Raw genomic sequence first — 18,317 nt, 5'->3', positions numbered from 1 at the left:
ACTACATAAATGCTTCACAAATCATCTATAAGCATATGGGATACTCTACAAATGGTGTATAAAGCGTGACATGAAATCAAATTGTATTTATATAGCACGTTGATACAACACATGCATTTCAAGGTTCTTAACAAATCACATGAAGGCATAAGGACATAACAATTCTAACTGTAGGATGAATTGCAAAATGTGACATATGTATGTTTATAGACCATTTATAGAGTATGACATATGTACGTTTATAGACCATTTATAGAGTATGACATATTCTTATAGATGATTTGTGAAGCATATATGTGATGCCTATGAAGCCTTTATGTCTGCTATATAAAGCCTATATAAATTGTACTCTATTTAAAGTGGGACCAGATAGGTCATAGTGTATTTGCACATTAGTGCATATTGTATATGGATGCACAAGACCCAATTCGGATGCACAGATTTTCATACAGTATGTTAACATACAGTATGTACCCTGAATGGCTTGCTGTGGTTCTCAATCCTGGTCCTGGGAACCCAAATGGGTGCACGTTTTAGTTTTTTCCCAAGCACTACACACCTGATTCAAATCCTCAAAGCCTGATGATGAGTTGATCATTTGAATCAGCTGTGTAGTGCTTGGGAAAAAACAAAAATGTGCACCCCTTTGGGTCCCCAGGACCAGGATTGAGAACCACTGGCTTAGGGGAATGGATATTAGATAGAGGGCACCAGGCAATCTAATATCGTAGGTCTGGCATACTGCTATGAATATTAGAAAGCTTATGTGTATACACAGTGGTCAGTTTATTAGGTACACCCACCTAGTACCGGATCGGACCCCCCTTTGCCTCCAGAACAGCCGGAATTCTCTGGGGCATGGAGATGTTGCTCAATTGGTTTCAATTGAGAAACCATTACACCACTGCCACCAGCCTGTACCGTTGACACCAGGCAGGATGGTTCCATGTACTCATGCTGCTTACGGGAAATCCTGACTCTACCATCAGCATGAGGCTACAGGAACCGGGATTTGTCGGACCAGGCAATGTTTTTCCACTCCTCAATTGTCCAGTGTTGGTGATCGCATGGTCACTGGAGCCGCTTCTTGTTTTTAGCTGACAGCAGTGGAACCCGGTGTTGTCGTCTGGTGCAATAGCCCATCCGTGACAAGGATCGACAAGTTGTGCGTTCAGAGATGTCGTTCTGCACACCACTGTTGTAGCGCTCCGTTATTTGCCTGTTTGTGGCCCGCCTGTTAGCTTGCACGATTCTTGTAATTCTCCTTCAACCTCTCATCAACGAGCTGTTTTCGTCCAAAGGATGTCCGCTGACTGGATGTTTTTTGTTTGTCGCACCATTCTCTGTAAAAGCTAGACACTGTCGTGTGTGAAAAGCCCAGGAAGCCGGCCGTTTCTGAGGTACTGGAACTGGCGCGCTGGGCACTGACAATCATACCACGCTCAAAGTTGCTTAAGTCACTCGTTTTGCCCATTACAACATTCAATCGAACAGTAACTAAATGCCTCGATGCCTGTCTGCCTGCTTTATATAGCCCTCTTTCTCTACTCTCTCTCACGCTCTCTCTCTCTCCCTCTACCCCGTCTCTGTCTCTGATTGACAGGAGAACCACTGTAGGCGTATAAAGATCCTGGGAGACTGTTACTACTGTGTGTCAGGTCTGACCCAACCCAAGACTGACCACGCTCACTGCTGCGTGGAGATGGGCCTGGACATGATCGACACCATCACGTGAGTCTATAGGTTTCTGGTAAACACTCACTCAGTCATTGCTAGCACCTTGGAGCGCAGCGCTGCGGCATTTGTCTCTCCATGACGTCGTGTTCTTGGCCAGGTCCCGGGCTGATGTGATGTTATGTCCCAGGTTGTATGGGTCGTCCGTGGTTAACACGTCACCTAGTGTAGCCCACAGCCATTTGGCATAGCCAGATCAGGACCAAACATAAGGACAACTCAGAGTATGCTATTCTGTTCTACTGAAATAGACTACATTTTCTTCATATCATGCTTCTTTAGACCTGTCTAAAATAAATAATGGAGTTATTGTGAAGGTGTAGGTTGTATTGCATGGATTTATTAGACTTTATAAGACTTTCTTAGACTTTATTCAAATGTAGCTGTTCCAGAGGTCTGCATCAGTGGCTTGTAGGCTGTGTGTGGAAGCCAGGGGGATGCTAAATGTGTTTACATAATTAACGGTCAATTACCATGAGACCAACATTTTGTGACTGCCACAGCCCTAGGTACAGACACATTGAGTTGTGATGGATACCATATTACATAGCTCTTTATGGCTCTGTGGAATGAGCCTGCTGCATGGCTTTCAGCCATTATATTGATTCATTTGGTTTGACCAGGGATAAATGCCCAACTGAAGACTGGGGATATTTTGCTATTCTCTATTCTTCTCCTCTAAACCACAGTGGTTCAAGTGAGTCCAGGCTGAAGGATTCCTTAGTGGGATTGTCAATGGCTGCTATGAATACATGCCAAGACTGCAGATAGAGTTGAGAGTGGAATCTCATTTGAGGGCGCGGGAATGGAAATGTATTTGGATGCTTCCTTATGAAGCGTGAAAGTGTTTGTCTCATTTGCATGTCCTGCACAATTTGGAGAAAGAAGAAAGAGCTCAATACTTCAAAAAGCTTTATCCCATTCCGTGTTAAATGCATGGCCATGGACTTGGTCTTATATGGCTCTATGTGCACAAGGCCACACAGGATGTCAGTATTCAAAAACAGACAGTATAGGACTATACACAGACACATAGGGCTACAATGCACAATGAAAACACATGCCTTTTTATATTAACGGTAGATTCATACGCATATTCATTTATATTCCTATTGGTGACCAGTGTAGCATTTTGCCCTGTTTATTTTAGAGTCTAAAGATTGCTCTTAAATCTCACCCTGCTCCCTCCATACGGATGGAATTTTCCTCTGTCTGCACTCTTACATTATTAAAAAAGGTAAAAAATAGTTTAGAATCCAGTGTAGCAACCATTTTGTCCTTCTGGCTTATCTCCCCAGAACATGTGCACTTTTTCCTCCGGAGAGAGAGAGGGAGGGTGGAAGGGAGGGTGGTTAGAACTCAGCTGCCTGGTCTTTCTATATTATTAGGTGAAGAGGAGCAGCACCATTTATCATGGAAGAATAACATTTGTGGAATTTATGACATTGCCTGCTAAGGCAAGAAATTATTTGTATACGGGAATGCTATAGTACACACAAACACACACACATCTACTCGTATGCACACACTCACACACACATGCATGCAGGCACACTTAGGGACATGGCACTTGGCTGGCGGGCAGGTACACACACACGTACGCACGCACACACGTATACACACACAATCACACACACATACACACAGTATCAATGTTTTAATGTTGTCATGACTCTCCTCATGCACCTGCAGGTCGGTAGCGGAAGCCACAGAGGTGAATCTGAACATGCGTGTGGGTCTCCACACGGGCCGGGTTCTTTGTGGGGTCCTGGGACTGAGGAAGTGGCAGTATGACGTGTGGTCCAACGATGTCACACTGGCCAACGTGATGGAGGCAGGGGGACTGCCTGGGTTAGTACCAGTTACCACCATGCCAAAATCTACTGTCCCAACTTCACACACAACAACACACAACACAGGCTGTGAGCAGCGCCTCTGGAGTAATTAGGGGTTAAGTGCCTTGCTCCAAAGCACAACGGCAGTAGGTAGCACCACATGAGGCTGACTCTGTTTGTGTTTCTCCTTCTCCACCAGGAAGGTCCACATCACCAAGGCGACCCTGGACTCCCTGAATGGAGACTATGAGGTTGAACCAGGCAACGGTCATGAGAGAAATGCCTTCCTCCTCAAACACCAGATCGAGACCTTCTTCATTGTGCCAACTCACCGACGGAAGGTGTGTTTGTGTCTGCGTACGTGTGTGTGTGTGTTTGTGTGTCTGGGTGCGTGCGTGCGTGCGTGTGTGTGTGTGTGTGTGTGTGTGTGTGTGTGTGTGTGTGTGTGTGTGTGTGTGTGCAGTATGTGAGATCTTCTGCATGGGTGTGTGTATGTGTGTGTAGGATTAGAGGTGTTTGTATGTGTGTGTGGGGATGAGTGTTTATGTGTGTTCACAGTATGAAGCAAAGTAAAAATAGACACATTTTAGGACACAGATCTCATTTGGTCTTATCGTAGTTAACTTAGGTTCAGTGATGACATCTGTGGAACATGAAGTAAGCCTACTAGCTAGCAGTAGTCTAGCCATTAGGACTCCTGGTTTTTACCCAGGCACCTGGTTCAACTCCCGGTATGGGAACTCGCATTTTGGGCAGCAAGTAGTGCATTGGGCCAGTAACCGAAAGGTCGATAGTTGGAATCCCTGAGCCGACAAGGTGAAACATCTGTCGATTTGCCCTTGAGCAAGGCACTTAACCCTAATTGCTCTAGGGTCGCCATTGATAATTGCTGACCCTGGCCGTGACCCCACTCTCTGAGGTTGTCTCAGGGGGAGTTGGGATATGCAACAAAAAAATAATCTAATTCACACATACATATCAATTGTACATGTGTGAAATAGAACAAATATAAGCACCCACCAAATTATTATACTAGCATTCTTAGTTGGACTAGGAAACACAGTATGGGACATAATCTTGGGCATATTTGAACATACTTGGATATACAGTACTCGACAAAACATTGGATATACTTGGAAATACATACATGAACTGCACATAACCTTGGCATACTGTACATGGACAGATGCAGTGAGACTGCCAGAAGTTAGGATAGATAATCAATTTTAAGTCCAGATTTAAAAAAGACTTAACCTCTCATTAGCCTGCATTTTCATCTTAATAGATCTGGAAAGACAGTACTTTAGTGCTGTAGTAGTGTAGGCCTACATGTTCCATATGCTGTGTGTATACTAGAAAGTGTTAGGTACGTTTTCATTGAGTTGTCACTCCCTCACGTTGGTAGGGTTGTTCAGATGAGATGGGTTCCCTTACAGTCTCGCTGATGTTCTGTAAGTGCTGTTATTGTGTAGTGGAAACATCTAGGAGCAACAACGGCTCAGCCGCGAAGTGGTAGGCCACACAAGCTCACAGAACGGGACCGCCGAGTGCTGAAGTGCGTAAAGATCGTCTTTTCTCGGTTGCAACACTCACTACGGAGTTCCAAACTGCCTCTGTAAGCAACGTCAGCACAAGACTGATCCATCTATCACCTCTCCTGCTATCTCCTTCTCCTACCCTACCCTCGTCTTGCAGACTTTATTAGGTCTGGAGAGAGGATCTGACTTCCTGATGCCTGACGCCTGTGTATTTATTATATGCTGCTTGGCTATTCCAATGGTACACTGTAAAGAAATGAACAATGCACAGTCTGGTGAGGTGCTGAGACTGCTGACTAGCGGAAGATAAATGAAACAGTCAAGGCTCTTCAGCCGAAACTCTGGCTAATAAATCTACAAGGAAGGAGAGATGAGTGCACAACTTTTCTTTAGCATTTGTGTACTGTTATCCACCAGGTTTCACATGATGTAAAAGTGTATGTATGTGGATCCTTACATGAACCTTTAAAGCAGTGTCACAATGTCTCAGAGGGCCGTTCAACCACCCTGTCTTCGTCTACTCTCCTCTGTGAGTGGTGGGACCCTTGACTAAGGTTGTGGCCCAAATGACTCTCCATGAAGTCCACCACTTTTCAACAAGTGCACTAAATAGGAAATAGGGTGCCATTTAAGACACAGCTTTGGTTAATCCTCTTAATAGACGCACCGACAGCTCTACTTTAAGAGAAGAGAGAGAAGAGACGCCACAGTTGTGTGTTTGTGTTTGTGTACTGTAATCTGGGTTGAAACCATATCTACTGAAGTGTATCTCCTGTATCATAGTGTGTATCTTAACACCTGCTTGTTTGTTGACAGATATTCCCAGGATTGATTCTCTCGGATATAAAGCCTGCCAAAAAGATGAAGTTTAAGACGGTGTGCTACTTGCTGGTGCAGCTCATGCACTGTAGGAAGATGTTCAAGGCCGAGATACCCTTCTCAAACGCCATGAACTGTGAGGATGGTGACAAGGTAAGGGCTTTGTGTTTGTTTAGGTGTGTGTGTGTTATGTAAGGGAGTGTAGAGACAGAGAAGTTGTATGTGTGTGTACACATGAAATGTGTTTTTGTGTGTGTACATGCATGTGTGTGTGTTGTGTTAGGGAATGTAGAAACAGGGAGAGGCGTTGTATGCGCATGTGTGTACGTCTGTGCACATGTGTGCGTGCGTGCAAGTGTGTGCGAGCTTGCGAGTGTGTGTGCGTGCAAGTGTGTGTGTCCTCGATGAGGAGTCCAAGCCACCTAGACTTAGTTGACCTTCATCAGCTTACTTTCAAATCCTGTGGTAATCTGGCTAAGTGTCAGTGTGTTTACTTGACCTGCTATTCTTGTGAAGAAATCCTGAGGTCTGGCTGCAGTTCAACTCTGGCTCAGGGTATTTAAATGCAGATGCTCAGGGTATTTAAATGCAGATGCTCAGGGTATTTAAATGCAGATGCTCAGGGTATTTAAATGCAGATGCTCAGGGTATTGAAATGCAGATGCTCAGGTCTGTGTGGGTGTGTGTGGAAAAAAGATGTGTAGGATAAGAACCAAATGAATATTGCACTTTCAGATAAAAGCATGAAACTTGGTACACTCACCTACCTCTATGTGGTTACACTTATGTAATATGTCATAGAGCTGTGACTATGTAAAGTTCATGCTTGAAACTGTTTCCATTTGCTTCGGGATAACCCTGGATGAAAGCATGTAGACATAGACAAGATAATACACAGGAGAGGAAAAGGACAAAGTGGAAATATACTCGACACAGAATGAAAGATTAGGATTCATGCCACACACACACTCTCTCCAGGTTGTTGTAAATGACACAGACTCGGGAGAGAAATAGAGAGAGAGAGAGATAGAGGGTGACGGGAGAGGAGGAAGGAGAGAAAGGATGAGTGCGCTCAGAGCAGGCGGGGGTGTGTGATGTGATGACTGTCCTATGCTCCCCAGACCATCTCCAAACGATTGGGTCATATGCAGAAGTTCACATCCTCTAGGGAATATATTACAGTGGGAGATAGAGAGACAGAGAGAGAGGAAGATAGAGAGACAAATAGAGAGAGAGAGACAAAGCAAGAGAGAGACTGCGAGATAGAGGGAGAAACTGAAGAGAGAGACTAGAGAGAGAGAAAGACGGTAGAGGAAAGGGGTGAGAGACAGGCTTTTAACACAGACATATAAATACTCATTAGCATAATGAATGCACACACACCTCTGAAACAACCAACAAAAAGCGAGAGGTGTTAAAGGATGAAGGATGATGAGGATGAAGTCAATGGGGTGTGTGTTAACCTTCCGCAACATTCGCCACTCTCTCCAGCCTCTCCTTGCCTACCCACTGGCTCTCACACTGTGATACTGATGTCTGTACAGCTCAATGGCTTTCTGCCTTCATCCAGGAAGACTCACTCAGGCTACGTCCCAAATGGCACTCTTACCCTATATAGTGCACTACGAAGGGAATAGGGTGCCATCTGGGACGTATCCTCCTTCTCTCTGGTGTTAAATCACTGCTTCTGCTCTGATGCCCCACATAGCGTACTGTACAATAATGATATTTACTTCCTATGGACACTTAAGAAAAGGGTGTTTAGTTGGGTGAGAATTAATGTTAGCTGTAGAGGGAATAATGAATGTTAACTGTAGAGGGAATAATGAATGTTAACTGTAGAGGGAATAATGAATGTTAACTGTAGAGGGAATAATGAATGTTAACTGTAGAGGGAATAATGAATGTTAACTGTAGAGGGAATAATGAATGTTACCTGGAGAAGGAATACTGAATGTTAACTGTAGAGGGAATACTGAATGTTAACTGTAGAGGGAATAATGAATGTTAACTGTAGAGGGAATACTGAATGTTAACTGTAGAGGGAATAATGAATGTTAACTGTAGAGGGAATAATGAATGTTAACTGTAGAGGGAATAATGAATGTTAACTGTAGAGGGAATAATGAATGTTAACTGTAGAGGGAATAATGAATGTTAACTGTAGAGGGAATCATGAATGTTAACTGTAGAGGGAATACTGAATGTTAACTGTAGAGGGAATAATGAATGTTAACTGTAGAGGGAATAATGAATGTTAACTGTAGAGGGAATAATGAATGTTAACTGTAGAGGCAATAATGAATGTTAACTGGAGAGTGAATAATGGATTTTTTGTTTGTTGTGTGAAGTTAAGCATTTATTAAGTTGATGTTAGTTATTGACTAATGTGAAGTCAAGTCAACCACAATGATTGACTTTGTTTCATTGCCCTTTTTGAATACAATTAGAACAAATCTCTTCTTACTCCATGGTCAATATTGTTGTTGAATGGTTTGTGATATATGTGCTAAATAGGGATGTCACAATACCAGTATTGCGAAACTCAGAAGTATTGTGGCAAGGAAACAAAACATGAGGTATATTTAATTTATTGAGTAAAAAAGCCCTAATGTTTGCAACAAACATTATTATGTTGTCATCCAGAGTCTTTTTTTTTCTTTAAAAAAAAACTATAGCACAGAATATTTTACTTAAAGTAGGTTTTTAAGGTCCAAAGACTTTCTTCTGCTTTGTGTTTTCTTTTTTGGCATGGAAAATCAAATATTGCGATATTGCGATACTGGTATCGTCACAACCCTACCTACATGCAGTTAGATATAAACTTTCTCTACCCCACAGTGATCCTCAACAATAGACAGTAAAAGCCCCGTAGTATTTTTCCTACATGCTCCATTGTTTTGAACAGCTGGTATCAAACCCTCTGAACGTAGTTAAGTCAGGACTCCGTTTCCCACAATGCTGTGCCACAGCGGAGGGCCCTGCGGACGGCTCCAGATAAACTGCGGAACCGGACTTCGGTGTCAGCTAACGTGACCCAGGCCAGCCCGGGCACGCGGGTCAACCGCTACATTGGTCGTCTGATCGAGGCGAGGCAGACAGAGTCGGACACAGCTGACCTCAACTTCCTTACACTCATGTACAAGTGCTCTGAGCGCGAGCAGAGGGTGAGTTACTGTACTGCACTTATAACATACATGTACACACACACAACTGCAAACTCTGCAGCATAAGGAATAAAATTACTTTTGAATCGGACTCTTTCATAGACATTGCATCCATGTCAGCTTTATTAATTGTTTTGCATATATCTGAGACATCCCTCTCTCTGGTTTCTCTGACAGTACCACCAGCTACATGATGAGTACTTCTCCAGCGCTGTAGTCCTCTCTCTAATCCTAGCTGCCTTGTTCGGCCTTGTCTACTTTCTCATCATCCCACAGTATGTATTAGATTATTAGAGGATATCATCCTACCACAGTATGTATTAGATTATTAGAGGATATCATCCTACCACAGTATGTATTAGATTATTAGAGGATATCATCCTACCACAGTATGTATTAGATTATTAGAGGATATCATCCTACCACAGTATGTATTAGATTATTAGAGGATATCATCCTACCACAGTATGTATTAGATTATTAGAGGATATCATCCTACCACAGTATGTATTAGATTATTAGAGGTGTCATCCTACCACAGTATGTATTAGATTATTAGAGGATATCATCCTACCACAGTATGTTTTACATTTTTAGAGGATATCATCCTACCACAGTATGTATTACATTTTTAGAGGATATCTGACAGCAACTCATTCTGTAGCTCTCTCTCTCTCTTTCACTCTCTCCCTCTCTCTCTTTCATTTTACTATATGATGTCTGACAGCAACACACTCTCTCTGTATCTCCCTCTGTATCTCTCTCTGTATCTCTCTGCAGTTCCGCTGCAGCTCTCTATTTCCCGCTTTCATTTTACTGTATGATTTATTTATTTTTGTGACCAAATGTTTATTTATTTTGTCGTTTTTTATGGGCGGGTGGGGTGTGGGTATTACTGGTACAATATAGAAATTCATATCATTTTATATTCAGTTCATATTCACCTGTGGGCTGCCACTCAAGAAGAGAACAAAGTATTGATCATTATGATCATATTACAGAGTTAACTAATAATAACACATTTAATATGTAAAGGAAAATAAACAAAAAGAAGTGAGCCTCCACACCTAACCTCCTGTCACCCAACACCACCACCACCCCTCCCCCTCTAGCAACTAGGGTTGCTTGCCATTCACCCCCCCCCCACAGAACACACTATATCTTTCTTTTCTCTTTTGATCTGCTGCCTTTTCAGTTTACTTCCACAGGCTCTGTCCACTAACTCTCCCCCATCTTCTTCTCCTCTCTCTCCCCTCTTTCTTCCACTCTATTCCTCCTCTCTCCCGCTTCTGTCACCAGGGGAACAGTGGTCCTGGTCCTACTGGTCACCTGCATCTGTTTCCTAGTAGTTTGTATCATGTACCTGCATGTCACTAAATTACAGGTAAATGCCTGCTTGATGCCTTGGTCACCATCTGATTTAACATGTTGTTCTTTTACTTATTCACTCACTCACTTTTTTGACTGGCTCATTAGCTGTAAGTTATTTTCCTTGGGTAGGTCAAGTGGCCACGAGAAACTCTTGGCTCAAGCTATAAGTAATTTGTGATAAGTTAGTGCTGGTAAATTTAATTTAGCAAATATAAAACATTTCAGTTTAAATAGGCAAATATTCAATTATATTTTCATAAGTAGTCTATAATGGGAATCTGGTGTATGTAAATTGATGTCAATGGCCTTCAGAAAATTTTGCAAATCACACTCAGTTTTCCTTCAAACTCAATGCTAAGTCTATTAATTTCAGCTTTCGTTGAGGTTGACAGTTTTACTTTTTCCAACTTTCCCAAACCCCTTAGCTAATATTATACAAATGTAATGTCTTTTCAAATTCAAATTCTTACCAGTCTCCCTCCCCTTTCCTCCTTAATCTCTTTCTCTCTCTGTGTCTATCCTCTCTCTCTCTCTCTCTCTCTCTCTCTCTCTCTCTCTCTCTCTCTCTCTCTCTCTCTCTCTCTCTCTCTCTATCTCTCTCTCTCTCTCTCTCTCTCTATCTCTCTCTCTCTCTCTCTCTCTCTCTCTCTCTCTCTCTCTCTCTCTCTCTCTCTCTCTCTCTCTCAGTGTTTTCCAGGGTGCCTCACCATTCAGATCCGTACTGTTCTGTGTGTTCTCATAGTGCTCTTAATCTATGCTGTAGCCCAGGCCTGTGTGGTAAGTAGGGTTAACAACATGGCACTAAACCACCTAGACTCATTATATTCATTGCAGTACTCTTGAACACGTGAATGTAAATGTCATGTCAATCTAATATGCAAAGAACCAACCTTTGAATTACTGCTCGAGAGGTATTAACATTTGCCATATTCACCTTCTCCTCTCCTTTCCTTTCCTCTTCTCTTCTCTTATTTTATTTTCTCTCCTCTCCGCTCCGCTCCTCTCCTCTCCTATTCTATCCTTTCCTTTCCGCTCCTCTCCTATTCTATTCTATCCTCTCCTCTATACTCCTTTCCTCTCCTCTCCTCTTCTATTCTCTCCTCTTTTATGCTCTCCTATCCTCTACACTCCTCTCCTCTACACTCCTCTCCACTCCTCTCCTCTATACTCCTCTACACACCTCTACACTCCTCTCCTCTACACTCCTCTCCACTCCTCTCCTCTATACTCCTCTACACACCTCTACACTCCTCTCCTCTACACTCCTCTCCTCTACACTCCTCTCCTCTCCTATGTTTTTCTCCCAGGTGGGCTGCATGCCGTGGCTGTGGGGTAGTGCCCACCACTCCAACAGCTCCATCGTCAACATGGATACAGCAGGCCCGCTACGCAGCTTCAACCGTACTTTGATGGAGCTGCCGTGCGACGGTGCCCACTACGCTTTCTTGTCATGCGTTGTGGGCACGCTGACACTGGCGCTCTTCCTGCGCGTATCCTGGATGCCAAAGATGGCCCTGTTGCTCCTCCTGGGGGTGCTGTATGTCACTGTGCTGGAGCTCAGCGGATTCAGACGCACCGCGAGGTAAGAGAGAAGACAGAACATACACACACACTGTCGGGTAAAAGAGAGGATACACACATGTACTAGGGATGTGTATCTTTCCCTTTCAAGATGATTCGATACGTATCTAGATACATGGGCTCCGATACGATACTGGAACAATGCATTTTAGTTTGAAATGATTCGGTGCGATTCGGTTTGATTCAAGAACGATTCGATGCAATTTGTTGTTGCATAAACACATTCATTTTCCATTCTCCATATTAAAAATGATCATATAAACTGATTTTTTTTAAAGCAAAACTACCAAAATGATTGCTGATGGTGTCAGGAGAATTATGTTCTCAATGTTAACTTAAATTAAAATACTCAGTCTGCAACCTGGAATTGGTTTGATTCTGGTTGAATGAAACAGACAGAGTCCCAGCTTACAAGAGGCAGAATGTTTATTCACGAGAACGTTCTGAAGTCCATTGTACAGAGACATCATTTTTATAGTTCACTCCTTACTTTCGCACACACATACTCACAAACATTAAGGCCCCAGATCTCTTAACACTGTAGATCATTACCCAGCTGACAGTTTCATTCCTCTGAGATTAGGGAAACCTTGAGGGGTCCTCCCTCTCATATCATAAACCCTCAGAGTTCAAGCTAGAACAGGTCAACCACAGTTTAACAGTTCTTGGTGTTTACTTAAACACCCAGACACACATTCTTCTCTTTCCCAGTCCAACCTTGTTAGATTTATGCTTAACCCTTTAGTTACTCATTCTACATGCGATATAGACCATATCCCTAATAGTTAAGTTTCAGGGTAGAATTATTTAATCATTACATTCAAACATATAAATCCCTTAACAGATGGTGAACCTGAACAATCAAAATAAAATCAATTGTAAGCCCCGTTCAGCAGGTGGGATATAGCCATTAGTTTACTTTTATTCTGGTAAAACACCATTTTCAACAGCGCATAGATAACAATGATCTATCAAATGACATATGTCGTCACATAACTAATAAAGCCTAATACCACACGAGCCATTTTAGCATTTGAATGCTGAAGGTGCCGCTCAGATTTGCTAAATCAGAAACAGGCCGCCTACCTCCTCGCATTGGTCAGTGCGCGAAGCTGCCACAGTGCACAGTTTGACCAGGCTACTGATATTCCATAGGGTTGTTCTCGGCATTCAAAATGACATGTAGATCAATGACTGTCAACACAGTCAACACAACACACTGAAGAAGAGGACGCATCAGTTGTCACAAAATAGGAGTTTTTTTCGGAAGGTAAAAAGAAACTAATAAAAGAATGGGATTCGCTGTTTCATAACATTTTAGTCGATTTTCTGACCGATTCATACCACATTTGGATTGGTTTGGTGTCCATACTAAACACAACATTTGACTGACAACAAAGTTGGTTCTCACAAAGTGGGGGTTCTTTCCACATCTCCCTTGTGAAGTTGTACTGCCCACTGTATTTATCTGGTCACCCACTCCCCCTTTTATTACTGAAGTGGTACCGTCCTACAGTTGGTCTATCCACATCTCCCCACTTCCCCTATTCATTTATGATGTGGTACAGTCTTACTGTGAACCTACTTATATTGCTGACTTCTCTGTTGGTTTGTCCAACAGTGATGGGGTCCATAGCGTTATATCTCTGTGGTGGGTGGAGGGGTGTCTCTCCATGTACCTCAACTCCCCTTTTAATGAATAATGTGGTACAGTCCTTTTGTATATGTTGCTGATGTCTCTATTGGTTTGTCCCACAGTGGGGGGTCTAATCTCCAGATCCGGGGCTTTGAGCCCATCCTGTCCCTGCTGCTGTTCACCAGTGCCCTGGCCCTCCACTCCAGACAACTGGACCTCAAACTACGACTGGACTTCCTTTGGGCCACACAGGTGTGTGTTTGTGTGTGTGTCACTGTGTGTAACAGCCAGTGCCAGGCTATTGGCTGTTAAAGCTGCGGGCAGAGTGGTGGTGTCTGATATTGGAATGTTGGTTACGATAGGACAACGATAGGTCTCTAGTAGGGGCTGGCTTTTAGGTTTGGACCATAGAGATCCTATTACATTGCTATATAATATTCAAATTCTTAATTCTATGGTTTAGAACTTTTAGCTATTGATTCTACCTAGTGCTCCTTGTCCATAATGTCAGGCTAAGACAGTGCCTCAGTCCTGTACATTTAGAGCTTTTACTGACAACTTGTGGTAAGAACCTTGAACTGCAGGCTTGAGTTGTACTGTGGGGTGAATATAATGTTCCAGTTTTATTCAAATTAGTATATGGTATTTGTTTGTGTGTGGGTGCGTGCGTGTGTGTGTGTTGTCAGGCAGAGGAGGAGAGGGATGGCATGGAGAAGGTCAAGCTGGACAACAGGCGGATTCTTTTCAACCTGCTTCCTGCTCACGTGGCTCAACACTTCCTCTTGTCCAACCCCAGAAACATGGTGAGACCTATGGACGGACAGGCGGATAGATGGACAGACAGAGGCAGGCAGACAGACAGACAGCATTGATGTTTCATAAAGGATATAACCCCTCAAAGTCTAATACGATAATTGATATCTTGTCATACAGTGAATTCGGAAAGTATTCAGACCCATTCCCTTTATCCACATTTTGTTACAATACAGCCTTATTCTAAAATGCATTAAATAATTTTTTTCCTCATCAATCTACACACAACACACCATAATGACAAAGCGAAAACAGGTTTTTAGAAATGTTTGCAAATATATTAAAAAAAAAAAAAAAATTCCTTATTTACATAAGTATTCAGACCCTTTGCTATGAGACTCGAAATTGAGTTCAGGTTCATCCTGTCTGATCATCCTTGAGATGTTTCTACAACTTGATTGGAGTCCACCTGTGGTAAATTCAATTGATTGGACATGATTTGGAAAGGCCCTCTCTATGTAAGGTCCCACAGTTGACAGTGCATGTCAGAGCAAAAACTAAGCCATGAGGTTGAAGGAATTGTCCATAGAGCTCAGAGAGAGGATTGTGTTGATGCACAGATCTGGTGAAGGGTACCCAAAAATGTCTGCAGCATTGAAGGTCCCCAAGAACACAGTGGCCTTCATCATTCTTAAATGGAAGAAGTTTGGAACCACCAAGACTCTCCTAGAGCTGGCCCGCTGGGAGGTTTACCAAGAACCGATGGTCACTCTGACAGAGCTCCAGATTTCCTCTATGGCGATGGGAGAACTTTCCAGATGGACATCCATCTCTGCAGCACTCCACAAATCAGGCCTTTATAGTAGTGGCCAGACGGAAGTCACTCCTCAGTAAAAGGCACATGACAGCCCGCTTGGAGTTTGCCAAAAGGCACCTAAAGGATTCAGACTATGGGAAAAAAGATTCTCTGGTCTGATGAAACCAAGATTGAACTTTTTGGCCTGAATGCCAAGTGTCACGTCTGGAGGAGACGTGACGCTTGGTGGCATCATCATGATGTCTGGATGTTTTTCAGCAGCAGGGACTGGGAGACTAGTCAGGATTGAGCGAAAGATGAATGGAGCAAAGTACAGAGAGATCTTTGATAAAACCTGCTCCAGAGCGCTCAGGAACTTAGACTGTGGGCGAAGGTTTACTTTCCCACAGGACAACGACCCTAAGCACACAGACAAGACAACACAAAAGTGTCTTCGTGACAAGTCTCTGAATGTCTGTAATCGCTGCCAAACGTGCTTCAACAAAGTACTGAGTAAAGGGTCTGAATACTTATGTAAATGTAATATTTCAGTTTTTTATTTGTAATACATTTGCAAACATTTCTAAAAACCTGTTTTTGCTTTGTCATTATGGGGTATTGTGTGTAGATTGAGGAGGGGAAAAAATTATTGAATCAATTTTATAATAACGCTGTAAGGTAACAAAATGTGGAAAAAAGTAAAGGTGTCTGAATACTTTCAGAATGCATGGCCTAAGGGTGATTATCTGTTCTCCTATAGGATCTGTATTACCAGTCCTATGCCCAAGTCGGAGTGCTGTTTGTTTCCATCCCCAACTTCAATGACTTCTACATTGAGCTGGATGGGAACAACATGGGAGTAGAGTGTCTGAGACTACTCAATGAAATCATCGCTGATTTTGACGAGGTGAGGCCCTTTCGGCTGCTACAGTTAACTTAACTGGGAGAATGTGTTCTATTCTTCTGTGTATGACTGTGAATCTTGTTTCTTTTTCCTCAGCTCATGGATAAAGATTGCTATAAGGACATTGAGAAGATCAAAACTATTGGCAGCACGTATATGGCAGCTGTGGGTCTAGTCCCCACCATCGGAACAAAGGTGTGTGTGTGTGTGTGTGTGTGTGTGTGTGTGTGTGTGTGTGTGTGTGTGTGTGTGTGTGTGTGTGTGTGTGTGTGTGTGTGTGTGTGTGTGTGTGTGTGTGTGTGTGTGTGTGTGTGTGCTTGCGCATGTTTGATATATAAAAAAATATATAACAAGGACAATGAATGAATGTGATTATGACATACAGTATATATATTTTTACTTCCTTTCTACAGGACAAAAGATCTGTCTATGATCACCTGAGCACAGTTGCAGACTATGCTATTGAGATGTTTGATGTGCTGGATGAAATCAACTACCAGTCATACAACGACTTTGTCTTGAGAGTGGGTATCAATGTGGGTCCAGTGGTGGCGGGGGTGATCGGGGCCAGGAGGCCTCAGTATGATATTTGGGGGAACACAGTGAACGTGGCCAGTCGCATGGACAGCACCGGAGTCCCTGGCAAGATACAGGTACCGTATAAAATTATGAGTTATGTTTGAGGCTTGAGGATTGGCCCGGAGTAGATTGGTGTTGGCGAGTAAATCTCATTGTATGACAGTGGTTTAACCTCGCTCTCTCTCTCGTTCTCTCTCCCTCCCTGTCTCTCTCTTTCTCTCGCGCTCCCTCCTTTCCTCCCCCAGGTAACAGAGGATGTGTACCGTATCCTGGGGGATAACTATGACCTGGTGTGCCGGGGGAAGGTCAGCGTGAAGGGTAAGGGTGAGATGCTCACCTATTTCCTGGAGGGCAAGGTCCACAGCGCAGGCTGCGCCACCACCTCCTCCGTGGTGCGCTCTGCCAGCCTGAACCGCCGCGCCCACTCCTGCGGCAAGGCCAGTGTTCCCACCAAACTGGGCAGTGTGAACTCTGTCGCCAGCTTCACAGTTCGCGCCAGCATGGTTAGCCTCGGTGGCACGGGTAACAGCAGCTCTAGCCCCAGTGTCAGTGTCAGCATCCACCCCATGCCATGCTTGCCCTCACCCTGCGTGCCCACTCTGGGAGAGGAGGATGAAGAAGAGGAGACAGATGTAGATGTGGGAGGAGTGGTGGTGGAACGGGTGAAAGAATTGGCGGTGTAGGGAGGTGGAGAGAAGAAGTGCCACACTGTTGTAAACTTGAGTTCCAGACCTCCCCGTCCTGGGCTATCACATCCGTCAGGAGTCACTGGGGGTCCCACTAAAGACTGAACCAGGGTCTCCTGTGGGTAAAGGGTACACTGGGATACTGGGACAGCCCACTGCACAATGTAGTGATGCTCCTCGAGGAGTTACCTGTCTCTGAGGATGGTCAGACTGGACAACTGGACAATCACACCTAGGATGGCTGCATGATAAAATCACGCAGACTTGATTGAGTTTGTTGTTACATAAATAGTGACTTGTCACTGTTTGCAACCAAACACAATCAACTGAAGAATTCCGGCTTCCAGCATTGGAACATCAGGCTCCTGGTGACATGACCAGGAGTATGAGTGAATGTGGCAGCCAGGTGATAGTGTGTCGTCCCTCTGTGTGTGTACACTCCCAACAGGGGGACATGCACAAAGCACAACCCAGTATTATCCACATAAAAAAACTGAACTTTTTATGTCTTCTTCTCTGATTATGCCAAGGATTCATTCCATCCTTCAAGGTATAATAGGCTAGTTTTCGTGTACTGTAAATACGGTATGCATGCAAGTGTGTATTCATACACAAGTATTTATATGTGTGTATGCATGTGGGTGTTCGATCTTAAATGAAATAGCACAAATACAATTTTTATACACTCAAAGAGTCCTCAACATCTCAAAAGGCTTTTGACACAACGTCTTTAGTAGTGCATGACCTGTTAGTGCTGGTCTGGACTGGTCTGGTTTCCTGTCGAGTGTAAACCAAAGCAATGAGCTCCTCTAACATCCTGTTGTTTAGTACTTCGTCCTTCACAAAAGGAGCACTACTGCCATCTAGGTTTCTGGCTTTTTAGAGCAAGTCATGGTCAGGGGGGTCAAACACTCAATA

General features: G+C 43.5%; 1 protein-coding gene across 1 annotated transcript in view; it reads left to right on the top strand.

Moving 5' to 3' along the window:
* The window catches only part of LOC106569164 (adenylate cyclase type 1), a 52,994-nt gene extending 35,268 nt beyond the window's left edge, over positions 1-17,726 (top strand). Inside the window, exons 5-19 of the mRNA XM_014140214.2 lie at positions 1,604-1,731; positions 3,427-3,585; positions 3,769-3,910; positions 5,924-6,079; positions 8,899-9,093; positions 9,271-9,368; positions 10,393-10,477; positions 11,152-11,241; positions 11,772-12,046; positions 13,804-13,933; positions 14,368-14,484; positions 15,991-16,137; positions 16,231-16,329; positions 16,548-16,787; positions 16,959-17,726. Coding sequence (XP_013995689.1) covers positions 1,604-1,731; positions 3,427-3,585; positions 3,769-3,910; positions 5,924-6,079; positions 8,899-9,093; positions 9,271-9,368; positions 10,393-10,477; positions 11,152-11,241; positions 11,772-12,046; positions 13,804-13,933; positions 14,368-14,484; positions 15,991-16,137; positions 16,231-16,329; positions 16,548-16,787; positions 16,959-17,396 — 2,499 coding nt within the window. The 3' untranslated portion in view covers positions 17,397-17,726. The remainder of the gene's footprint in view (positions 1-1,603; positions 1,732-3,426; positions 3,586-3,768; positions 3,911-5,923; positions 6,080-8,898; positions 9,094-9,270; positions 9,369-10,392; positions 10,478-11,151; positions 11,242-11,771; positions 12,047-13,803; positions 13,934-14,367; positions 14,485-15,990; positions 16,138-16,230; positions 16,330-16,547; positions 16,788-16,958) is intronic.
* Positions 17,727-18,317: the final 591 nt, after the last annotated feature.

Source organism: Salmo salar, chromosome ssa14 (genome assembly GCF_905237065.1).
Source record: "Salmo salar chromosome ssa14, Ssal_v3.1, whole genome shotgun sequence".
Taxonomy (NCBI): Eukaryota; Metazoa; Chordata; class Actinopteri; order Salmoniformes; family Salmonidae; genus Salmo; species Salmo salar.
Note: the sequence above shows the minus strand (reverse complement) of the source record. Positions and strands in the feature narration are given on the sequence as shown.